Below are 26,863 nucleotides of genomic sequence, written 5' to 3' on the forward strand. Positions count from 1 at the left end.
ACCCAGTGTATTTTATTATGATATGTGGGGTAGCTGCAGTGACCAACGCTGACAGCTCACCCTGAATGTGCAGATGAACATAGGAACAGGAGGAGGCCATTCAGCCGCACGAGCCTGTTCCGCCATTCAATTAGATCATGGCTGATCTGTATCTTAACTGTATCTACCTGCCCTTGGTTCCGTAACCCTTAATATCCTTGCCTAACAAAAATCTATCAAACTCAGTTTTGAAATTTTCAATTGACCCCCAGCTTCAACAGCTGTTTTTGGCAGACAGAATTCCAGATTTCCACTCCCCTTTGTGTCAGGAAGTGCTTCCTCATATCACCCCTGATACGTCCTTACTATACAGTATAAATGCACACGAGGCCCATGCTTGAGAGAAGGTCAGTCTGTGACCTATCCTTTATTCTCAAGTGATGGAAGTGGGTGGAGCTTCCCCTTTTATATCTGAAGGTCCAGGTTAGGAGTGTCTCCCACAAGTTCACCACCTAGTGGTCATTGTTCTCACAGTGTACAACTTAGGTCAGATTATACATGGGTTACAATGTTGGTTGAATACATGACAACCCCAGCTTTAACTTTAAGGTTATGACCCCCTTGTTCTGGACTCCCCCACCAGAGGAAAAAGTTTATCTCTATCTATCCCATCAAATCCTTTATCTTAAACACCTCAGATCACCCCTTAATCTTCTAAACTCGAGGGAATACAAGCCTTGTCCATGCAACCGAACCTCATAATTTAACCTCACAATGCTGTCAGAGTACCTTCACTACACGGACTGCAGTGGTTCAAGAAGGTGGCTTACCACTATTTTCTCAAGGGCAATTAGGGATGGGCAATAAATGCTGGCCTTGCCAGCGATGCCCACATCCCATGAACGAATAAAAGAAAAGGTACAAAAATAACCGAAGAGGTTAATGGAATGTCAGCCTTTATATCAAGAGGGCTGGAATTCAAAGCAGTGGAAGTTATGTTACAGTTATATAAAGCTCTGGTTAGATCCAATCTGTCCACTAGTTTTTAGTGATTTCTGTACTTATTCCCCTAAATCTCTCTGCTCATTCACAGTTCCAAGCTTCTTGTCATTTAAAAAATACCCTGATTTGTCTTTCTTCGGTCTAAGTTGGATGATCTCACACTTCCCCACATTAAACTCCATCTGCCACAGCTTTGCCCACTCACTCAATCTTTCAATGTCCCTTTGCAACTTTCTGCTCCCATCTACACTATTTACTGCGCCACCCAACTCAGCAAACTTGGACATATGGCTTTCTATTCCTTCGTCTAAGTCATTTATGAGGCTCAAGAACCAATTTCTATCGATCTTCGGGCCCCCTTGGCTCGGGCGTGCGCTGCTCATGCATCACCAATCTGAGCCCCTTCTACTTTCCATCCCAGGAACATCAACAGGTAAATCCGATGCACTAAGCATCAACAATAACTTCAACTTGTATTTATATAGTGCTTTTAACATAGTGAAACAACCAAGTCACATCACAGGGATATTATGAGATAAAAAAATTGACACTGAGCCGCATAAGTAGAAATTAGCGCAGCTAACCAGAAGCTTGGTCAGGTTTTAAAGCGCGTCTTGAAGGAGGAAAGAGAGGTAGAGAGGTTTAGGCAGGAAGTTCCAGGTCTTGGGAATTAGGCTACACAAGGTACGGCCACCAATAGTTGAGCGATTATAATCAGGAGGGCAGAATTAGAAAAGTGCAGACATCTCGGGGGGATTGTGGGGCTGGAGGAGATTACAGAGGTAGGGAGGGGTGAGGCCATGGAGGGATTTGTAAATAAGGATGAGAATTTTGAAATCGAGGCGTTGCTTAACCAGAAACCAACGTAGATCAGCGAGTACAGGGGTGATGGGTGAGTGGGACTTGGTGCGAGTTAGGACACGGGCAGCCGCGTTTTGGATCACCTCTAGCTTACTGTCATGTTTACATTGTTTGTAGCCACTAGATGGCGTCATTGTTGGAGGCCACTGAGCAGCACGCACATGGTGCTACTCAGATATAAAAGGCCAGCCATTTTTAGAGTCAGGCACTTTGGACCGTAATAAAGCAGAGCCAAGGTTGTACCTTGCTTAGTTAAACAGTACTCAGTTTGTACCTTTATTGCATACATAACATTTGGCGACGAGAATACAAGAACTTTTGTTTGCAAAATGAGCACGATTGGATTTTTAGAGCGATTTGTGGAGGGAGAAGATTGGGAAGACTTTGTGAGCCGTTTGAACCAGTACTTCGTGGCCAACAAAATGAAGGAGGTCGGCAATGCAGATCGGCACTGGGCCATGTTCCTCACTGTGTGCAGTTCAAAGATCTACAGTCTGATAAAGAATCTACTCATGCCTCGTGATCCAACAGAGAAAACGTATGAGGAGTTGTGTACATTGGTACGGGAGAACCTCAAGCCAGACGACGGTATCATCATCATCTCGAGATACAGATTTTATACACACGTTCGATCAGAGGGCCAGAGCGCAGCGGAATTTGTTGCCGACCTGAGACGTCTCGCGGGACCGTGCAAGTTCAGGACGGTATTGGCAGACATACTGCGGGACTTTTTCGTTATCGGTATCAACCACGAGGTGATCCTGCGTAAACATCTGGTGGTGGAGTTGTTGAATTTAAAAAGGGCCATCCAGATCGCTCAATCATGTATGACGACGGACAGGAGTTTAAAGCAAATATCGGTGAAGAACCGAACCTCGGCAAGTACTGTAAATGCGATTGATTTGGCGTTCAGCAGAGCGGCACATGGCAGGGCCTAACCGGCTCCGTTTGCGAATGTTTCAGCATTCAGCACATGGCAGGGCCTATCCAGCTGCGTTCGCAAGACGTGTGGCTGCCCAAAGTCCGCCAGTGGCGGGAATGTATCCGACTTCTCCATGTTGGCGTTGTGGGGGAAATCATCGGCACCAGCAGTGCTGATTTAAGCAATATAGTTGCAAAGGCTGTCTGAGAGCGGGGCATCTCCAGCGCAAGTGTCCGCAGATGAGCAAGCGTGCTGCGACGCACCACGTGGAGGATGAGAGACTAGCGCGGATCCGGATACGCAATCCGAGATGCCAGAGGAGGAAGTGTATGGACTGTACTCTTTCATAACCAAGAGTAAACCAATTTTGATAAATGTGAAGTTGAACAGGATACCAGTATCAATGGAACTGGACACGGGGGCGAGTCAATCGATCATGAACGAGAGGACGTTTAATAAACTGTGGGATACTAAGACTGTGAGGCCCAGGCTGAGTCCTGTTAACGCCAAGCTGTGCACGTACAACAAATAACTGATAAAGGTGATTGGCAGTGCACAAATTAATGTGTCTTATAATGGTGCAGTTCATGAGTTACCGCAGTGGATTGTTCCAGGCAATGGCCCAACGCTGCTCAGCAGGAGCTGGTTGGAGAAAATCAGATGCGACTGGAACGACATAAAGGCGTTGTCATCGGAGAAAGATACATGTGCCCAAGTATTGAGGAAGTTCCCCTCGCTGTTCGAACCAGGTATCAGCAACTTCACGGGAGCCAAGGTGCAGATCTACGTGGACTCAGATACAAGACCCGTCCATCATACAAGCTCGGGCAGTGTCGTATATGAAGAGGGAGAAGGTCGAAATTGAACTGGACAGACTTCAGCGTGAAGGGATCATATCTCCGGTCGAATTTAATGAATGGGCCAGCCGCATTGTTCCTGTGCTAAAAAGTGATGGCACAGTCAGAATCTGTGGAGACCACAAGGCTACGATCAACAGGGTTTCAAAACAAGATCAGTACCCGTTACCAAAGGCTGATGATTTGTTTGCGACGCTAGGCAGAGGGAAGTCATTCACAAAACTGGACTTGACGTCGGCCTATATGACACAGGAGTTGGTTGAGACGTCGAAGAGACTTACGTGCATTAACACGCACAAAGGACTGTTTATTTACCACAGTCGCCCGTTTGGAATTCGCTCGGCTGCAGCAATATTCCAGAGGAATATGGAAAGTCCGTTCCCAGAACCATCGTATTCCAAGATGACATCCTCATCACCGGTCGTGACTCCAAGGAACATCTGAACAATCTGGAAGAGGTTCTACTGCGTTCTACAGAGTGGGACACAGACTTAAATGCTCGAAGTGCATTTTCCTGGCACCGGAGGTCGAATTCCTTGGGAGGAAAATTGCCGCTGATGGCATCAGACCTACTGACGTGAAAACCAAAACCATCAAGAATGCACCCAAGCCGCAGAACGTAACGGCGCTGTGTTCGTTCCTGGGTCTACTCAACTACTTTGGTAACCTCCTACCTAAATTGAGCACCTTACTTGAACCATTGCACATGCTATTGAGAAAAGGCAACAACTGGGTGTGGGGCGCATTGCAAGACAGAGCTTTCGAGAAAGCCACCGATCTGCTTTGCTCGAACAAGCTGCTGGTACATTATGACCCATGAAAATGCTTAGTTTTGGCCTGTGATGCATAGTCATATGGAATTGGTTGCGTGTTACAACAAGCCAATGAGTTGGGGAAACTTCAACCTGTCGCGTATGCATCCAAAAGTTTGTCCAAAGCAGAAAGAGCCTACAGTATGGTAGCAAAAGAAGCTTTCGCATGTGTGTATGGTGTTAAAAAGATGCATCAATACCTGTTCGGTCTGAGGTTCGAATTAGAGACTGATCACAAGCCGCTCATTTCATTGTTTTCCGAGAGCAAAGGTATCAATACCAACGCTTCATCCTGCATCCAAAGGTGGGCACTGACATTATCTGCCTATGATTATGTCATTCGCCACAGACCTGGCACAGAGAATTGTGCTGATGCTTTGAGCCAGTTGCCGTTGCCCACACCGGAGGTGGAAACACCACAACCGGCAGATTTAATGTTAATCATGGATGCTTTTGAGAGTAAAGGTACCCCTGTCACGGCTCAACAAGTTAAGACCTGGACAAGTCAGGACCCGATATTATTGGTGGTAAAGGGATGCATCCTCAAAGGGAATTGGTCTATCATACCTAGCAAATGTGCGAGGAGGCCAAATCGTACATTTGTCGCAAGGACGAACTGTCTATTCAAGCAGATTGCATATTGTGGGGCAATTGTGTTGTAATGCCTAAGAAAGGGAGAGAGAAGTTTGTGCGTGAATTACACAGCACACATGCTGGTATAGTGATGATGAAGGCCATCGCCAGGTCCCACGTATGGTGGCCAAGAATTGATTCTGAGCTGAAAGCATGCGTGCATCAGTGCAACACTTGCATGCAGCTCAGCAAAGCACCAGTGGAATCGTGGTCGTGGCCATCCAAACCTTGGTCCAGGATCCATGTAGATTTTGCAGGTCCCTTCCTGGGCAAGATGTTTTTAGTGGTGGTGCACGCTTATTCAAAGTGGATAGAATGCATAATCATGTCATCCAGCACGTCCATGGCAACCATAGAGAATCTCAATGTCATGTTTGTGACACATGGTCTGCCTGACAATGCTTCACCAATCAGGAGTTTCAGGAGTTTGTGAAACTTAATGGCATAAAACATGTAAGGTCAGCACTGTTCAAGCCTTCGTCCAACGGGCAAGCTGAACGTGCAGTACAAATTATCAAGCAAAGCATGAGGAGAATAACCCAAGGGTCACTGCAGACCCGCTTGTCCTGCATACTGCTGAGTTACCGGACAAGACCCCACACATTCACAGGGGTCTCGTCTGCTGAACTAATGAAGAAAAGAGGTGTTAAGACCAAGCTATCTCTTGTACACCCAGATTTAAATAATCATTTTGAATACAGAATTCAAAGTCAACAAGGGTACCACGATCGCGCAACTTTGTCACGCAAGATTTCTGTTAATGATCCTGTATATGTGTTGAACTATGGTCAGGGTCCCATATGGATCGCTGGTACAGTCATGGCCAAGGTGGGCAACAGCGTATTCGTTATTAAGCTCAAGAATGGGCAAACTTGCAGGAAACACATGGATCAGACAACGCTGAGGCACACAGATGAGCCAGAACAGTCAGATGAAGAAACCATCGACGACCAATCAACCTACCAGCGGTCTTCAGAGGACTCAAGGATCATCAGTGAACCCGGAATTTCCATCACGGACCTGTTCAATAAAAATGGACTTGCAATTCCTGACATGGCCACTGCCACCCCCAACAAGTCAGTCATCCAGCCATCAGCCACAACAGACCCCGCACACTCACCCAAGGCTGGAATCGAACTGAGACGGTCAACCCGGGAGTGCAAAGCACCAGACCGCCTCAACCTGTGAAAGACTGTGATAAGATCTCAGAGGGGGGTAATGTCATGTATGTACATTCTGTTTGTAGCCACCAGATGGCATAATTGTTGGAGGCCACTGAGCAGCATGCACATGGTGCTGCTCAGGTATAAAAGGCCAGCTGTTTTGAGAGTCGGGCACTTTGGGCTGTAATAAAGCAGAGCCAGTTAAACAGTACTCAGTTTGTACCTTTATTGCATACAAAGCGCTTACGCAGAGTAGAATGTGGGAGGCCAGCCAGGAGTCACAGCCAACATGGATCATGTGATATATTCACAGAACACAGCACACACAGCGCCTAACATGGCAGGCAGCTCTCTCGGAAGCCTCTGAAATCTGCCTGGTTCTGTTTATTATTAACTCTACAGTTGCAATACACAATACATCCACATCCACAGTATGGAGCTACAAACATTGCAAGCTTACAGACATTACACTTCTCCCTCCTTAATGAAAAAGTTATTATAACAAACATCATACATAACTTTCATGTTTATACATAACACAGGATATAAACTTTTTTTTTCCATATTTACAAATTTAACTTTACCACTTGTTTTCTGTTTCGAAGAGGATACCTTCGCTCTCGAACAGAACCTTCCAAACATGGTGTCGAATCTAAACTCATTCGAGGCTCATCCTGAGGAACGTTTTCCTCCATGGAATTTCCTTGATTTTCATTTGAATTCACTCTAACTTCAGGCTCTTTGTTTTCCTGACTCGGACTCAGACTTTCATTCTGATTCTCTCCTGGATTTGTTTCCAGTACATTGGATTTAGGATTTGCTACTGGTGTATCAAAACTATCTGATGAGTCAGAAATAATTGAATCATTCACATTTTCAACTCCTTCCATGTCTGTAGGTAAAATATGATCAATATGAACAAACCTAACCTGTCCATGATCAAGCATCTTTACCAAATATGTGCGAGGACCACACATCTTCACCACTCTTCCTGGTAACCACTTTAACCATTTATGGTGATGGTTCTTCACTCTCACCTTCTGGTTTAATTTCACACGTCCCTCTTTTACTCTACCTCTATCATGATTCTCTTTCTGTCTTAATTGTGTCTCTTCTACGGACTGTGCCAAATTTGGCTTTAACAACGAGAATCTGGTACGTGGCTGTCGTTTGAGAAACAACTCTGCTGGTGTTCTACCAGTAGTTGTATGAGGAGTATTTCAATATGTAATAAAAAAATTAACCAATTTGTGATCCAATGACAACTGTCGTTTCCTTGGATTTGGATCTAACATTATTTGTTTTATGAGGGCACGTTTTACAATTTGTACAGTGCGCTCTGCTGCACCATTTGAAGCAGGGTGGTATGGTGGAACCTTGGTATGTTTCACACCATTTTTGCTTGTGAATTGTGCAAATTCTTCTGAATGAAATTGTGGTCCATTATCCGAAACAATCTCTTCAGGGAGGCCAAATGAAGAAAATAATTTTCGTAAAATGTCCAATGTTTTACTTGTTGTTATTTTCTACATTGGAAACACCTCAACCCACTTCGAATGGCTATCAATCACAATGAACAATTGTTGTCCTTCTAACTCAGCAAAATCAATATGTAGCCTTTGCCACACCCTGGGAATCCATTTCCATGGCTGTAATGGTACTGGTGGAGGTTGCTTGTTTACCGATTGACATGTTGTACATTGACTCACGATGTACTCTATATCTTTATCAAGACCTGGCCACCATAAATAACTGCGTGCAAAACTCTTGTTCAAGCACATTCCCAGGTGCTGGTCATGGAGGTCTCCTAATAATTTGGACCTGAATTTATTTGGTATAACCACTCTTGCACCCCACATGATACAATCTTTATCGACTGATAATTCATTCCTACGAATGAAGAATGGATGTGTATCTTTGTCTGTTACCTGGTTTGGCCATCCATTTGCAATATATTCATACACCTTTGACATCACTGGGTCATGTTTGGTTGCTCTACCAACCTCTTCAGCTGTGACTAGCAGTTCATCAATGTATGAAAAATAAAACACTTCTTCCCTATCGAGTGTAACTTGTGATGGGGAAGGCAATCTAGATATTGCATCAGCATTACTGTGATCAGCTGATCGTCTGTATTCAATATCATATGTATATGCTGACAAAATCAAAACCCATCTCTGCATTCGGGCTGCAGCTAATGTTGGAACTGGGACCTTTGGATGGAGGATTGCTGTTGGGGCTTATGGTCCGTAACGATGGTAAACTTACGACCATACAAGTATTTGTGAAACTTCTTGACCCCAAAAATTAATGCCAAAGCTTCCTTTTCAATTTGCGCATAATTACTCTCACTGGCACTGAGAGTGCGTGAAGCAAAAGCAATTGGTCTCTCCTCCCCACTACTTGATACATGAGAGATTACTGCCCCAACTCCATATGGAGAGGGATCACATGCTAGCTTAATCTCCTTAGATATGTCATAGTGAACTAACATGGTGCTCTCTACCAATTTGCTTCTACACTCCTTGAATGCTGTATCGCATTCTTTTAACCACTTCCAATGGACCTGTTTTTTCAAAAGTTCATTCAGTGGATGTAATATTGTAGCCAAATTTGGTAGGAACTTCCCATAATAGCTCAAAAGACCCAAGAATGAACGAAGTTCAGTAACATTCCTGGGAGTGGGTGCATTTCTAATTGCATCCAATTTTTCCTTGGTTGGATGTAAACCATCTTTGTCTACTCTGTATCCTAAGTACTCCACTGAGTTTTTAAATAACTCACACTTACGAGCAGACACTCGTACTCTGTGCTTCTCTAGCCGTTTGAGGACTTCATTCAATATGTTATTATGAATTTGCCTATTTGGTGCTGAAATTAGTATGTCATCCAAATAACATACTACCCCTTCAATACCTTGCAAAATGTGGTTCATCACCCCTTGGAATATGGCAGGGCCGGAAGACACTCCAAACGGTAGCCTATTGAATTGATATAGGCCTAGATGAGTATTTATAGTCAAACATGACTTGGACTCCTCATCTAGTTCAAGCTGTAAGTAGGCATTCGTAAGATCCAGTTTTGAGCAGGTCTGACCACCTGTCAGTGTTGTGAACAAATCTTCTCTATTCGGCAATGTATTGGGGACATTACCCTCTAGAACCTAGTTTATGGTTACTTTATAATCACCGCACAATCTTACCTTACCATCGGACTTAGGTACAACAACAATGGGTGTAGCCCAATTACATCGATCTATCTTACAAATAATGTTCTGAGTCTCTAGTCTTTTGAGTTTTTGCTCAACTTTCTCCTTGAGTGCATATGGTACGGAACGTGGCTTGTAAACCGATCTAGCGTCCTTCTGTACCCTGACACTCGCCTTGAAGCCTTGGATCGGACTGCCCGTTTCGCAGAACACCTTCGAATACTTCTTGATAACCTCATCCGTTGATGAAAATCTCGCTTCCACGCAGAAAATCTCACTCCAATCCAGCTTCAGTGAGCTCAAACAATTTCTTCCTAGTAAGGCAGACTTGTTTCCTGAACTACTATTAGAGGCAAGTTCTGAAATTGATCTTCTATTTCACCGGTACGGTGATACGACCTACCACAGGAATTTTCTCTCCCGAGTAGCCTCGCAGCTCTATCTTGGATTTCTCCAATGGGAAATCACGCAATTTGTCGAGGTACAATGACTCCGGTACTACACTCACGGATGCACCCGTCAATTTCCATTGGTATCTTGAATCCTGCAACATCTATGTAGATTTTGATGCTTTCCGAATCGGTCCATTAACTCTGCTCCTGATGACGTGTAACTCTAACATCTCCTCGTCCTGTTGTTGGTCTTCCATGCTATGTAGTCTCTTGGGATTTCTACTCATAGCTTTGAATGCTGGACTCATAGCTTTGAAAGCTGTTTTACCCTTCAGTCGGCATGCCTTCGCAAGATGCCCAGTCTTCCTGCAGAAGAAACACTCTGCCTTCATGTATGGACAACTTTGAGCAATGTGTTGTCCCAGGCACCTATAGCACGACTTCGACGCTCTGTTAGAATTTCCAGTTTCTGTGACTTTGGGCCCCCACTATCTTTTACTTTGAACCTGCAGGTGATTTACCTCGGTTGACTGACGACTGTAATTATTATTTAATTCTCGGGAATATTGTTCGGCTATGCCCATCGACCTCGCTGTCTGACAAGCAATCTCAAAAGTCAAGTCATCCGTCGTCAATAATTTCCTTCTGATCGCATCATTTTTCACCCACAAACAAAATGATCCTGTAATGCTCGGTTTTGAAAGTTTCATTGCATCGATAACTTTTTTAATGCTACGATGTAATCACTGATACTTTCATCCACCTTTTGATTCCGAATCTCGAAACGATAGCTTTCAGAAATTTCTAACTGTTTGGGTTATAGTACTGCTCCAGCTTCGTTAAAATCTCTTTAAGCGTTGTGTCCTTTGGCTCGTCAGGCACAAGCAGATTTAAAAGGATTTCGTACAATGCCGGACCCGCCTCCGATAAGAAGATTGCTTTCTTACGTTCCAACACAGCCCGGTTCTGGACTGCATTGTCTGGAACTTCGATTATGTTATTTGCAGTGAAATACATTTCGAGCCGATCTACATACGCTTTAAAATGTTCCCGGTCGTGTCTATATTCTCCCAAATGTCCGATTACACCTGCCATTTTAATCTCTAGCTGTTCACACCGTGTGCTGTATTTTACCTCGGATTTTGTAGCTTTTTCCAAAGACAGAAACTTCCAAAGTCTCTCTGTCGGCTGGCTGAATCCTTCCCCAACAACATTTAAGCTTTAAATCATCCGAAAAATCCCATCTCATCGCCATATGAGATATATTCACAGAGCACAGCACACACAGCTCCTAACATGGCAGGCAGCTCTCTCGGAAGCCTCCGGAATCTGCCTGGTTCTGTTTATTATTAACTCTGCAGTTGCAGTACACAATACGTCCACATCCACAGTGTGGAGCTACAAACATTACAAGCTTACAGACATTACAGATCACAGCCAGCCTAGTTTTATGGAGACTTTGTCAGGAAAGTTCCCGTGCTGAAAATATTCTCCATAAATGCCATAAAATTGCCGATTGCAAGAGAACGACTTACTTGGTATGAGGCTGACACCTCGGTGGTTGCGTGGTATTCAGAAAGGTTCCCGGATGACAAGGCTGGCATGCCTGTTTGTAGTAATCTTCTTTACCTTACAAGGACAGCATTGAATGATAAACAAGAGTTTTATAACTTTTAACAAAAACTGTATGTTGGCACCCCTCCAACCCTACCCCCGCTCAGCTATAGCACAAGTCAAGTGCAGAGTAAACGTTCCTTCCACTCCACCACAACAAAGCATTTTAACCCTTACTCCCCCCCCCCCCCCCATCCCCAAGAGACAACACCCAGACTACATCCTTCCCTAGCTGTGGCTTCTCTCAATGAGAATGCCAATTTGTGGTGAATTAACAGAATTCCCCACCCACTAAGATCTGAGTGATACTTCGAGCTATGAGAGAGAGGGCTGGCCTTAAAAAATGGTGTGCTGAGCCACGCCACTAGCTAGTCATCCAATTCTGTGTTCGATCCTTTGTAATTACAGCATTCTATCCCAATCATTTGTGTTGTAATGTATTTCTTATTGTAATATGCAGCCCAAGAATCTCACCTACACCAGCCTAAGTACAGAAGGTGATTTTAGACCAAGCTACACGATGTTGCCGTTATGAGATAACTATCTACTGAAACTGATTTTATCATCATAGGATGCTATTCGTGTTTTTGCTGAAGAAGGTTTGATATGATCATTAACACAGCCGCCAACATAAGACTGCAAAATTACAATTAATTGATATTTTAATTAACGCCCTCAACGAGCAAGCTTTCATAGAAGTAAATGGTGGGGGAAATTCCAGCTTTTAAAAAAGTCAAGACACTTCAGTGAGGTAATCCATACCTGGAAAGAGCAGCTGCTTATCGCCACACTGCTTGCATTGTTCACACCTAGTTGTGTCTTCAGTAGCACAGTAATGGTGGCGAGCACATTCACACTTGCGGTTTGTTGTACGGGTGCATGGAACAGTTTGTACACTGTTACCTACAATGAAAAAGTAAAATAGTAGGCAGGGGTGATAGACAATAAGCTCTCATACTACTGTGGCCTATTTGTGTATTGAAATACCAAAGTACTCCATCAAAAACTATTATAAGAAAGACTATGTGGAAGGTAGGGCTGTGTAAGTCAAAGCTGTGATGGTTTTCAGGAAGCATTATGAGTGGGTAGTGATAGGAACATTAGTAACATGAGTAGGCTATTCAGCCCCTCGAGTCTGCTCCACCATCCAATTAATACAAGTTGTTGTTGTAGATCATGGCTGATCTGCACCTCAACTCCATTTGCCTGCCTTTGCTCTATATCCCTTGATAAGATGCTATCTCGCAAATTCGAGTGTTGCAAAAGTACTTTATTGTAGTTGCCAGCCAGCTATCCTTCGCTGAGTTCCTCCATTACCCTGTTTTGTTGGCAGAAAACATACCCAGGTGCTTCCGACTGATTTGACCCTGAACACGGGCAGCTCTGTTGAGAGATTATAAAATGGCAGCGGGGAAAGAGACAGATAGGCCTCAATTTTAACTCCAGTGAGAAGGTGCATGGGTGGGGTTAAAATTAGGCCGAGTCGACTGACCGGCCTGAGGCCGCATCATTATCACTCGGTGCCATCTTATCTTCGGCAATTTTCAAGTCGGCCGAGGCTCCCACTGCGGGCAGGCGGGGCCTACTTTAAATTCTAAAGTCGCAGCCCGATGAAGTCGTCAGGCCGCGATATGACGAACAAGAAGTCAGGGGGACTCCCGCGCTGTCTGCAGCCCAACAGCAGAACCACGGCGGGAGGTGTCGACCGGCCAGAGGAGGCCAAGGTAAATTTCAAAGAAATACCTTCCTCCGAACTCCTTGTGGGCCAGGAGAATCAGGAGTGCTTCCCCAAGGGTCTACAAAGAGGTCTTGGGTCTCCCCAGGCCCAGCCTTCTCTTAGTTGCTATGCAACCCCTTGCCTGATCCTTGACCGCCTCCAACCCCACCTCTCACTAATTGCTGGCTACTGTTCCCATGGGTTCCCGGCTGCGGCCTGTTGTCGACAAATTGCTGCTCCCGCATGCCAGCCAGGTAGTGGATCTGGCCGGGTGTCTGGCTGAACTCCAGGAAGTTTTATGTAAAAGATGCCATGGCGTGATGACGGGCAAGGCCTCCACATCCCCGGACTCTCTGAGTGCTCCGCCCGCTTTGGGGCTCATGCGCACTGTTCTCGCCCTTCCCCCCCGCCCTTTCAAAATCGGGCCCATAGAATCACAAAATGGGAATGTTACAACCTGCACTGCTGCTTTTCTCCACATTAGCCACCTCAGCTAACCCCACTCTCCTGCTCATTGCCCTTACCCTCTAATATTTCTATTTTTCAAGAAACAATCTAATTTCCTTTTAAAAGCATTTATGGCCTTTGCTTTAATCAATACAGTATAAATATTGATTTTCTTTGCCTACAACAGCTTTACCAGGGAGTGTTTAGCATGTTTTTATTTGAATAAACTACGTGCAACTTCAAGAGTTGCAAGGAGGATGGAGTATAAAAGCAGGGATGTCCTGCTACAACTGTACAGGGTATTGATGAGGCCACACCTGGAGTACTGTGTACGGTTTTGGTCTCCTTATTTAAGGAGGGAAATACTTGCATTTGAGGTGTAAAGTCCTGTCCCCTCAGTACAGATTCACACGAGGCATGTAGTGAAGTCAAAGTCACTCTGGACCTGCACCTTTATTTCACAGCTCTGGAATGCTGCATTTGCCTGAGACCTGTTCTTATATACCTGTCTCTTGCAAGTACACCCCTGGTCGTAAGGTATGCTGGTAGTCACAGGTCATATCTTATTACAGTCATGCATAGCATGTTAGGATACAGTCATATATAATAATGTAAGATACATGACATCACCCTCCCCCAAGGTCTTATTGTCTTTATAGGTTCAGTCTCTCAGGTGGTCTACGCTCACGCGTGGAGCGTCTGAGTTGGGGTTCAGTTGTTTGCCTTGGTGTCTGTTTTTCTTTGGGTGTGGTTGCTGGTATCTCGCCTGGGCTGTCTGTTTCGATTGGTGTGATTGTTGTTGACTCGTTTGGGCTGTCTGTTGGGATTGCCCTTTCCTCAGGTTGTCTGTCTGTCCACCAGGTGTGGTGCGACTTCCACATTGTAGTCTGCCTCTGGTTCCGCAGTGTTGTTGGTAAGTCTGCTTTTGACTTGGTCTACATGCCTCCGGCAGGTTTTGCCATTGTCCATTTGTACTACCAGTAGTCTGTTTCCTTCCTTGCCCGTTACTGTCCCTGCAAGCCATTTGGGACCCCTGCCATAGTTTAGTACAAACACTTTGTCCCCTATCTCATTCCATCTCCCCCTCGAATTTCTGTCATGGTACTCAGTCAGCTTACGGCGCTTTGCCTCAACGATTTCGTGCATGTCTGGGAGGATTAATGAGAGCCTTGTTTTTAAAGTTCTTTTCATCAACAGTTGCGCGGGGGGGGATCCCAGTCAATGAGTGCGGACGAGTTTTGTATGTCAGCAGCAGTTGCGACAGGCGACCCTGCAGCATGGGACCTTGGATTTTAAGCATGCCTTGTTTAATGATTTGCACTGCTCTCTCCGCCTGGCCGTTGAACGGTGCCGTCTTGACGTGATTTATGCCGTGGTCAATTATAAAGTCTTGGAATTCTGCGCTGGTGAAGCACGGACCATTGTCACTGACCAATATGTCAGGGATTCCGTGCGTTGCAAACATGGTTGCGAGGCTCTCCACAGTGGTGAAGGTTGTGCTCGAGTTTAAAATGGTGCATTTGATCCACTTTGAAAATGCATCTACAACTACGAGGAACATTTTGCCCATGAATGGGCCCGCATAGCCTACGTGCACCCGCGACCACGGTTTGGTAGGCCAGGGCCAGGGGCTCAGTGAAGCCTCCCTGGGGGCATTGCTGAGTTGGGCACAAATGGTGCATCTTCGGAGCAGAGCTCCAAGTCTGCGTCAATACCAGGCCACCAGACGTGGGATCTGGCTATGGCCTTCATGAGAACGATCCCCAGGTGCCTCTCTGCCTCGCAGAGGCATGACTACTCGGCTGCCCCACATCAGGCAGTCTGCTTGTAGTGATAGTTCATGCATGCGCCTGTGAAAGGGTTTTAATTCCTCGGGGCAGGCATCGCAGGCCTCTGCCCAGTCACAGGTTAGGACACATCTTTTTACTAAGGATAACATGGGGTTGCTGGCCGTCCAGGCTCTGATTTGGCGAGCCGTCATGGGCGAACCTGTGGACTCAAAGGCATTGATTGCCATGACTATCTCACAGTCCTGTTCGTCAGACCCTTCCGTGGTCGCCAGGGGTTGCCTGCTGAGCGCATCGGCACAGTTGTCTGTGCCTGGTCTGTGCCTTATGGTATAGTCGTAGGACGCCAGCATGAGTGCCCACCGTTGAATTCGCGCCGAGGCGTTGGCGTTTATTTCCTTGCTCTCGGATAGGAGGGACGTGAGGGGCTTGTGGTCGGTTTCTAACACGAACTTGGCCCCGAAAAGGTATTGGTTCATCTTTTTGACACCGTACACGCACGCGAGCGCCTCCTTCTCTACCATTCCGTACCCGCGCTCCGCCCGCGAAAGTGACCTGGAGGGTTGTAATTTGCCCGCACTATTGACATGTTGCAAAACGCACCCGACCACATACACTGACGCATCGCATGTGAGAACTAGCTTTTTACCTGGGTCAAAGAAAGTCAAAACACTGTTGGAACACAGAAGGTTGCGTGCCTTATTGAAGGCGCGTTCCTGGGCGTCCCCCCAAAACCAATCGCACCCCTTCCTGAGTAGTACGTGGAGAGGCTCCAGCAGCGTGCTTAAGATCTGCATAAAGTTCCCAAAGTAATTGAGTAGCCCGAGAAAGGCGCGCAGTTCTGAGACATTCCGGGGCCTGGGTGCCAGGCGAATGGCTTCTGTTTTGGACTCTGTTGGGCGGATTCCATCAGTGGCAATCCTTCTGCCCAAAAATTCAACCTCGGGTGCGAGAAACAGGCACTTGGATTTCTTGACTCGTAGACCTACCCGATCCAACCGCTTTAGTACTTCCTCCAAATTACGGAGATGGGAGTCGGTGTCCCTGCCCGTGATAAGTATGTCGTCTTGAAATACAACCGTCCCCGGGATGTACTTGAGCAGATTCTCCATGTTGTGCTGGAATATGGCAACTGCCGACCTGATGCCGAATGGGCATCGATTGTACATGAAAAGGCTTCGATGTGTGTTGATGGTGGTGAGTAACTTGGATTCCTCGGTCAATTCTTGCGTCATATACGCAGATGTGAGGTCTAATTTTGAGAAAAGTTTACCTCCAGTCAATGTGGCAAATAAGTCCTCCGCTCTGGGCAGCGGGTACTGGTCCTGTAGGGAGACTCTGTTTATGGTAGATTTGTAGTCCCCACAGATTCGTACGGATCCATCAGGCTTCATGACTGGGACGATGGGACTTGCCCAATCGCTAAATTCCACAGGTGATATAATGCCTTCCCGCAGAAGCCTGTCTAGTTCGTGTTCAATCTTTTCCCTCATCACATAGGGTACAGCTCTGGCCTTGTGATGGACCGGTCTAGCATCCTGTGTGATATAAATTTTGACTTTGGCCCCTTTGAAAGTGCCCACACCTGGCTGAAAGAGATGTTCAAATCGCTTTATAACTGTTGAACAGGAGGTCCGTTCCTCTAATGACATGGCATGGACATGATCCCATTTCCAGTTTAGTTTTGCCAGCCAGCTTCTCCCCAGCAGTGCTGGGGGTCTCCGGGGATAATCCACAGGGGAAGTCGGTTCACTGTCCCTTTGTGTGTGACAGAGAGCATGGCGCTGCCGAGGGACTGGTACGATTTCTTTGGTATAGGTCCTTAGTTTGGTGTCGACCCTTGTGAGTTTTGGTCTGTCTCTTTTATGCGGTCACAGTTGTTCAAATTGTTGAGCGCCCATGAGAGATTGACTCACTCCCGTATCCAGCTCCATGTTGACAGGTATCCCGTTGAGTAGGACCCTCATCATTATAGGAGGCATCCTGTTGTAGGAGCAGCAGCCATTGATTGTGTTGACCCGCTGTACATCAGTGTCCCGGGTACTGTCCCCACCGTCTTCTGGTCCGCTTTCCGACCCATCCGATTCGTATACCAGCCAAGCTGCCGTTTTTTTGCACATGCGGGCCAAATGCCCTGGAAATTCACAATTTCTGCAAACAGCCTGCTGAAATCGACATCCCCTTGACGAGTGCCCAACCCCACACCTCCAGCACAGACCTGTTCCATTGTTCAAAGTGTTCCCAAAGAATGAGCTGCATCTGGCTAATCTCTCTTGAGCTTCTCTCAGTTTGTAGTTGATTGCTCGCATTGTGGGTTGATGAGGTGTGAACGGCCGTTCCTGTGGCCCTTTTGGCTTCTGCCTGCTGTCGAGAGCCTGTTCTCCCGGTTTTGTCTGTGTGTGGGGGTAGCAGCTTGTTTAGTGCTGTGAACTACTTCTTCCGATATTTCGTTAGTTGTCGTACCTGCATTGTAAATCAACCTCGTTTCTTCTTTCCCTACCAAGAATGTCTGTGCAACCAGTGCTGCTGCCTCTAAGGTCAGGTTCTTGGTCTCTATGAGCTTTCGGAATATGCCTGCGTGGTCTATTCCTTCAATGAAAAAGTCTCTCAGCATTTCTCTCCTCAGTTCATCGGAGAACTCACATAAACTAGCCAACCTCCGAAGTTCCGCCACGAAGTCGGGTATGCTCTGGCCCACACAGCGTCTGTAGTTGTCGAACCTGTGTCTGGCCATGTGTAGGCTGCTCGCTGGCTTCAGGTGGTCTCTTACCAGTGTGCTCAATTCTTCAAACGACTTGCTTGCTGGTTTCTCGGGTGCCAACAGATCCTTCATTAAAGCGTATGTTTTCGAGCCACAGCTGGTCAAGAGATGGGCTCTTCTCTTGTCTGCCTTATCGTCGCCTAATCAGTCTTTGGTTACAAAGCTTTGATGGAGCCTTTCTATAAAGTCCTCCCAATTGTCTCCCGCGTTGTACTTTTCATCTGATCCGTTGTTAGCCATTCCGTGGATTCTGTAATCCCGTAACTTGTCGCCACTGTAAAGTCCTGTGCCCTCAGTACAGATTCATACGAGGCATGTAGTGAAGTCAAGGTCACTCTGGACCTGCACCTTTATTTCATCCTGTCCCCTCAGTACAGATTCACACGAGGCATGTAGTGAAGTCAACGTCACTCTGGACCCGCACCTTTACTTCACAGCTCTGGAATGCTGCACTTGCCTGAGACCTGTCCTTATATACCTGTCTCTTGCAAGTGCACCCCTGGTGGTAAGGTATGCTGGTGGTTACAGGGGGGTCATATCTTATTACAGTCATGTATAGCATGTTAGGATACAGTTATATATAATAATGTAAAATACATGACAGGAGGCAGTTCAGAGAAGGTTCACGAGGTTGATTCATGAGATGAAGGGGTTGACTTATGAAGAAAGGTTGAGCTGGTTGGGCCTGAACTCATTGGAGTTTAGAAGAACTGGGAGGTCAACATAAGAACACAAGAAATAGGAGCAGGAGTCGGCCATTTGAACCCTCGAGCCTGCTCCGCCATTTAATAAGATCATGACTGGTCTGATCATGGACTCAACTCCACTTCCCTGCCCGCTCCCCATAACCCTTTACTCTCTTATCGCTCAAAAATCTGTCTATCTCCGCCTTAAATATATTCAATGACCCAGCCTCCACAGCTCTCTGGGGCAGAGAATTCCACAGATTTACAACCCTCTGAGAGAAGAAATTCCTCCTCATCTCAGTTTAAAATGGTCGGTCCCTTATTTTGAGTCTATGCCCCCTAGTTTTAGTTTCCTGAGTGGAAATATCCTCTCTACATCCACCTTGTCGAGCCCCCTCATTATCTTAAATGTTTCGTTAAGATCACGTCTCATTCTTCTGAACTCCAATGAGTCCAACCTACTCAACCTATCTTCATAAGTCAACCCCCTCATCTCCGGAAACAGTGAACCTTCTCTGAACAGCCTCCAATGCAAGTATATCATGGTGACCTTATTGAAACATATTGAGAATTGCGGAGGCTGGGTCATTGAATATATTTAAGGTGGAGATAGACAGATTTTTGAACGATAAGGGAGTGAAGGGTTATGGGGAGCGGGCGGGGAAGTGGAGCTGAGCCCAAGATTAGATCAGCCATGATCTTTTGAATGGCGGAGCAGGCTCGAGGGATCAAATGGTCGATTCCTGCTCCTATTTCGTATGTTCTTATGTAAGAGGATGATGCGATGGTGGGGTTTTCTTTAATGATTATTGAAGAGTTTAAGCAGGTACTTGAAGTTTTTAACGTTTACCCGTGCAGTGCCCATAACATTTGCGACATTCTCGGAGGAAATTCTCCTCCTCGGTGTATGTTCCATCCTCACAAGGAGCGCATTTTGTCTGGTTTTTGCTTGAATATGATGTAACCTTGCCAGAAGAAGAAGTACCTTTCGCCAAAAGAAAAAGAAATTAAATGTGAAGAGTTATAAATTGCTAATGAACAGTGAAATGTCTCGATATACTTCACCCAACCTTTTGGTGCAGTGACAATTTATACACAGCAAGGTCCTATAAACGGCAGTGACCAGTTAATCTACTTTCAATGCTGTTGCCTGGGGGTGAATGTTGGCCAAGATACAGGAGAATTCCCTGCCCTTTGAATAGTGCCGCAGTATTTTTAGCATCATCTGGAATAGTTAGATAGGACCTCAGTCTTAGAGACTTGAGCACAAAAATCTATGCTGGCACTCCAGCGCAGTGCTGAGGGAGTGTTGCACTGTCGACATTAAATCGAGGCCCACTCTGCCCTCTCAGGTGGACATAAAAGATCCCATGGCACTATTTTGAAGAAGAGCAGGGGAGTTATCCCCGGTGCCCTGGCCAATAATTTATCCCTCAATCAACATAACAAAAAAACTGATTTTCTGGTCATTATTATATTGCTGTTTGTGGGAGCTTGCTGTGCAAAATCAGCTGCCGCGTTTCCTACATTGCAACAGTGACTACACTTAAAAAGTAGTTCATTGGCTGTAAAGTGCTTTGGGATGTCCTGAGGTCATGAAAGGCGCTATATAAATGCAAGTTTTTATTTTCTTTCAATCTATGAGTGGGGTTTGAATCTATAAAACTTTTGACTCAACTGACCAAGCTGGCACTTATAAAATACTAAGAATTGAAAAACGTATTTGTTGCATTGTGTAACTACAGGGTACAAGCATTCTTAAAGGAGGAAACAAATTGCTCTTGTTAGCACACAAGCAAAATGACGTGGTGATGATTCAAAGATTATATAAAGAATGGTCTGTGGAACACAGTCATTTGCACAAATGTAATTATGGTTAGCTCCATCACTGAAAACTAAACCCATATCCTGTGGCACATCGTGTAGTTTAGTTCACTGTGAAAATAGCCAATTTTACAATATTTATTCATTCATGGGATATGCCCATTCCTAATTGCCCTTGAGAAGGTGGTGGTGAATACGACTGAGTGGCCATTTCAGAGGGCAGTTAAGTGTCAACCACAGTGCTGTGGGTCTGGAGTCACATATAGGCCCAGACCGGGTAAGGATGGCGGATTTCCTTCCCTAAAGGACATTAGTGAACCAGATGGGTTTTTACAACAATCCGGTAGTTTCATAGTCACCATCACTGACACTAGTTTTTCATTCCAAATTTATTTAATTAATTGAATTGAAATTCCCCATTTGCCATCATGGGATTAGAACTGGATTAGTAGTCCAGTAACGTAACCGCTATGCTACCGTACCCAATGTATACCACTTACTAAAAAGCGAGTTCCATATTTTTATCAAACTCTGGGTAAAGAGGTTTATCCTGAACTTCCTATTGGATTTATTAGTGACTGTCTGATACTTATGGCCCCTAGTTTTGGTCTCCCCTACAAGTAGAAACATCTTCTCTATATCTATCCTATCGAACCCTTTCATAATCTTAAAGATGTCTGTCAGATCACCCCTCAGCCTTTTCTTTTCTAGAGGAATACCTGAAGTAAGGTGAACAAAGTAATTGTTTTATCTGTGGTGCCTCCAGGGTGCACACTGAAAAGGGGAAAAGATTGGAAGTGATAGACATGTCACTGTTCCAAGGTAATCTCGAAAGTTTTAAATCATATTTTGGCTTCCACTGATTTGGGACCACACAAGTACTGTGAGAAGTTAGATTACTCAGCTTTGGCAGGTGAGCCATCACTGCCGCTCCTGTCTGCATCATCCTCAGCCGACTAAAGCCGCACCATTTGTGGTTTTTAGCTTTTTTACAAAAGCAACAGCTTGCATCTGTGCAATGCTCTCCGCATCACAAAGACATCCCAGGGCGCTTGACAGGTCAGAGTGTAAAATGAACACTGAGCAGCAGCAATAAGAACAGGTCAAATAGAGTTAAGAGGCAGATTCGAAAGAGAAATTTGAAAAGAGATAGAAACATAGAAACATAGAAAATAGGTGCAGGAGTAGGCCATTCGGCCCTTCTAGCCTGCACCGCCATTCAATGAGTTCATGGCTGAACATTCAACTTCAGTACCCCATTCCTGCTTTCTCGCCGTACCCCTTGATCCCCCTAGCAGTAAGGACCTCATCTAACTCCTTTTTGAATATATTTAGTGAATTGGCCTCAACAACTTTCTGTGGTAGAGAATTCCACAGGTTCACCACTCTCTGGGTGAAGAAGTTCCTCCGCATCTCGGTCCTAAATGGCTTACCCCTTATCCTTAGACTGTGACCCCTGGTTCTGGACTTCCCCAACATTGGGAACATTCTTCCTGCATCTAACCTGTCTAACCCTGTCAGAATTGTATATGTTTCTATGAGGTCCCCTCTCATTCTTCTGAACTCCAGTGAATACAAGCCCAGTTGATCCAGTCTTTCTTGATAGGTCAGTCCCGCCATCCCGGGAATCAGTCTGGTGAACCTTCGCTGCACTCCCTCAATAGCAAGAATGTCCTTCCTCAGGTTAGGAGACCAAAACTGTACACAATACTCCAGGTGTGGCCTCACCAATGCCCTGTACAACTGTAGCAACACCTCCCTGCCCCTGTACTCAAATCCCCTTGCTATGAAGGCCAACATGCCATTTGCTTTCTTAACCGCCTGCTGCACCTGCATGCCAACCTTCAATGACTGATGTACCATGACACCCAGGTCTCTTTGCACCTCCCCTTTTCCTAATCTGTCACCATTCAGATAATAGTCTGTCTCTCTGTTTTTACCACCAAAGTGGATAACCTCACATTTATCCACATTATACTTCATCTGCCATGCATTTGCCCACTCACCTAACCTATCCAAGTCGCTCTGCAGCCTCACAGCATCCTCCTCGCAGCTCACACTGCCACCCAACTTAGTGTCATCCGCAAATTTGGAGATACTACATTTAATCCCCTCATCTAAATCATTAATGTACAGTGTAAACAGCTGGGGCCCCAGCACAGAACCTTGCGGTACCCCACTAGTCACTGCCTGCCATTCTGAAAAGTACCCATTTACTCCTACTCTTTGCTTCCTGTCTGACAACCAGTTCTCAATCCATGTCAGTACACTACCCCCAATCCCATGTGCTCTAACTTTGCACATCAATCTCTTGTGTGGGACCTTGTCGAACGCCTTCTGAAAGTCCAAATATACCACATCAACTGGTTCTCCCTTATCCACTCTACTGGAAACATCCTCAAAAAATTCCAGAATATTTGTCAAGCGAGATTTCCCTTTCACAAATCCATGCTGACTTGGACCTATCATGTCACCTCTTTCCAAATGCACTGCTATGACATCCTTAATAATTGATTCCATCATTTTACCCACTACCGATGTCAGGCTGACCGGTCTATAATTCCCTGTTTTCTCTCTCCCTCCTTTTTTAAAAAGTGGGGTTACATTGGCTACCCTCCACTCCATAGGAACTGATCCAGAGTCAATGGAATGTTGGAAAATGACTGTCAACGCATCCACTATTTCCAAGGCCACCTCCTTAAGTACTCTGGGATGCAGTCCATCAGGCCCTGGGGATTTATCGGCCTTCAATCCCATCAATTTCCCCAACACAATTTCCCGGCTAATAAGGATTTCCCTCAGTTCCTCCTCCTTACTAGACCCCCCGACCCCTTTTATAACCGGAAGGTTGTTCGTGTCCTCCTTCGTGAATACCGAACCAAAGTACTTGTTCAATTGGTCCGCCATTTCTTTGTTCCCCGTTATGACTTCCCCTGATTCTGACTGCAGGGGACCTACATTTGTCTTTACTAACCTTTTTCTCTTTACATATCTATAGAAACTTTTGCAATCCGTCTTAATGTTCCCTGCAAGCTTCTTCTCATACTCCATTTTCCCTGCCCTAATCAAACCCTTTGTCCTCCTCTGCTGAGTTCTAAATTTCTCCCAGTCCCCAGGTTCGCTGCTATTTCTGGCCAATTTGTATGCCACTTCCTTGGCTTTAATACTATCCCTGATTTCCCTTGATAGCCACGGTTGAGCCACCTTCCCTTTTTTATTTCTATGCCAGACAGGAATGTACAATTGTTGTAGTTCATCCATGCGGTCTCTAAATGTCTGCCATTGCCCATCCACAGTCAACCCCTTAAGTATCATTCGCCAATCCATCTCAGCCAATTCACGCCTCATACCTTCAAAGTTAGCCTTCTTTAAGTTCTGGACCATGGTCTCTGAATTAACTGTTTCATTCTCCATCCTAATGCAGAATTCCACCATATTATGGTCACTCTTCCCCAAGGGGCCTCGCACAACGAGATTGCTAATTAATCCTTTCTCATTACATAACACCCAGTCTAAGATGGCCTCCCCCCTAGTTTGTTCCTCGACATATTGGTCTAAAAAACCATCCCTTATGCACTCCAGAAAATCCTCCTCCACCGTATTGCTTCCAGTTTGGTTAGCCCAATCTATGTGCATATTAAAGTCACCCATTATAACTGCTGCACCTTTATTGCACGCACCCCTAATTTCCTGTTTGATGCCCTCCCCAACATCACTACTACTGTTTGGAGGTCTGTCACCACTCCCACTAACGTTTTTTGCCCTTTGGTGTTCTGCAGCTCTACCCATATAGATTCCACATCATCCAAGCTAATGTCCTTCCTAACTATTGCCTTAATCTCCTCCTTAACCAGCAATGCTACCCCACCTCCTTTTCCTTTTATTCTATCCTTCCTGAATGTTGAATACCCCTGGATGTTGAGTTCCCAGCCCTGCTCATCCTGGAGCCACGTCTCCGTAATCCCAATCACATCATACTTGTTAACATCTATTTGCACAGTTAATTCATCCACCTTATTGCGGATACTCCTTGCATTAAGACACAAAGCCTTTAGGCTTGTTTTTTTAACACCCTCTGTCCTTTTAGAATTTTGCTGTACAATGGCCCTTTTTGTTCTTTGCCTTGGGTTTCTCTGCCCTCCACTTTTCCTCATCTCCTTTCTGTCTTTTGTTTTTGCCTCCTTTTTGTTTCCCTCTATCTCCCTGCATTGGTTCCCATCCCCCTGCCATATTAGTTTAACTCCTCCCCAACAGCACTAGCTGTCTTGGGTAGGCTTTGTAAGCAGGGAGGGAGTGGGTACGTTTGAGGTATTTAGGTAGGGGGTTGCAGAAGGACGCGAGGGCCATGTGGCTGACAGGGTAGCTGCCAATGGAAGACACCATTCCAGATGTCCAGCAGGCATACAAAAAGAAAGACTTATATTTCTATAGCGCCTTTCACAACCACTGTGTCATGTATACAACCAGCATTGTAACCCATGTATAAACTGACCTAAGTTGTACACCGTGAGAACACTGACCACTAGGTGGGAGACACTCCTAACCTGGACCTTCAGGTATAAAAGGGGAAGCTCCACCCACCTTCATCACTTGAGTGCTAAGGAATAAAGGACAGGTCACAGACTGACCTTCTCTCAAGCATGGGCCTCGTGTGCATTTATATTGTGTAGTAAGGACGTATCAATGGCGACAAGAAACTGGGATTTAAACCACGCGAGCATGGCCACTAGCAGAACAGACGAGAGGTACTATGTTAAGGAATGGTTGGGACAGAGATTCAACATTGTTAAAGCAGCACACAGTTCTCCAGGCAGACAAGGGCAGTCAGGCATGCCCCAACATGTAGTCGAACCCAGAGGGGGAGTTCGACAGAGACAATGGCAAGCTGAACAGCGATTCACACCATTGCAAGGGACAATGCGGCCAGTAATGGGACCATCAACACCTGTTAATGGTGCACTCAAGGACAATAAAAGGGACAGTCAGGGACGATCGACTGGCAAGGGACCTTTTGTTTCAAACCGCAACTCATGCTGGAGGCGTGGAGGCATACATTCAGCCGGAGTTTGCAGAGATGAGCAAAATATTTGCAGAAATGGACACTGGGGGAAATTGCTGGAAGCTGAAGTTCAGCGAGTTCATGTGGAGCACGTATACAGTTCATACACCAGGACGCCACCGATAATGATGAAAGTGCTCCTCAATGGCATCCCATTATCAATGGAGTTAGACTCGGGTGCCAGCCAGTCCCTGATGGGTATCAAACAGTTCGAAAAGTTGTGAGCATCCAAGGCCAGGAGGCCAAAATTATCGCCGATTGACGCACAGCTACGGACTTACACAAAGCAGATCATTCCGGTGCTAGGCAGCGCCACGGTAGTCGTGACCCACAAAGATTCGGAGAACAGGTTGCCACTCTGGATTGTCCCAGGGGACGGTCCCGCACTACTGGGGAGGAGTTGGCTTGCTGTCATGAACTGGAAATGGGGCGATGTCAATGCAATTTCCTCTGTGGAGCGAGTATCATGCTCACAGGTCCTGGACAAATTTGACTCATTATTTCAACCTGGCATTGGCACTTTCATGGGGGCCAAGGTAGTGATTCACATAAACCCGGACGCCAGACCAGTACACCACAAGGCCAGAGCGGTGCCGTACGTGATGCGGGAAAAGATAGAAGGCGAATTGGACCACCTGTTGAGGGAAGGCATCATCTCGCCAGTCGAATTCAGTGACTGGGCGAGCCCGATTGTGCCGGTGCTCAAGGCGGATGGGTCGGTCAGGATATGTGGTGATTACAAGGCCACCATCAATCGGGTGTCACTCCAAGACCAGTACCCGCTACCGAGAGCGGAGGACCTCTTTGCGACGCTATCCGGTGGCAAACTTTTTTCAAAATTGGACCTGACCTCAGCTTACATGACCCAGGAGCTGGCGAGTGAGTCGAAGAAGCTGACCACCATCACAACACACAAGGGGTTGTTTGAGTACAACAGATGTCCGTTCGGGATTCGCTCGGCCGCCGCGATCTTCCAACGAAATATGGAAAGCCTCCTCAAGTCGATTCCAGGGATGGTGGTTTATCAGGACGACATCCTCATTACGGGTTACGATACTGAAGAACACCTCCACAACCTGGAGGAGGTGATACGCAGACTGGACCGGGTAGGTCTGCGACTGAAAAAGGTGAAGTGCGTC

The 26,863-nt window shown here is 45.9% G+C and overlaps 1 protein-coding gene across 8 annotated transcripts in view; it reads right to left on the reverse strand.

Annotated features, from left to right (window-relative positions):
* Positions 1-26,863, reverse strand: part of LOC139228964 (uncharacterized) — a 95,402-nt gene that overhangs the window by 29,972 nt on the left and 38,567 nt on the right. For all 8 annotated transcript variants that reach the window (XM_070860568.1, XM_070860567.1, XM_070860560.1 and 5 more), the window contains 3 exons: positions 19,692-19,826; positions 12,206-12,346; positions 11,365-11,458 (listed from right to left, as the gene is read on the reverse strand). In XM_070860568.1, coding sequence (XP_070716669.1) covers positions 11,365-11,458; positions 12,206-12,346; positions 19,692-19,826 — 370 coding nt within the window. The remainder of the gene's footprint in view (positions 1-11,364; positions 11,459-12,205; positions 12,347-19,691; positions 19,827-26,863) is intronic.

The sequence above is a fragment of the Pristiophorus japonicus genome, chromosome 18 (genome assembly GCF_044704955.1).
Source record: "Pristiophorus japonicus isolate sPriJap1 chromosome 18, sPriJap1.hap1, whole genome shotgun sequence".
NCBI lineage: Eukaryota > Metazoa > Chordata > Chondrichthyes > Pristiophoridae > Pristiophorus > Pristiophorus japonicus.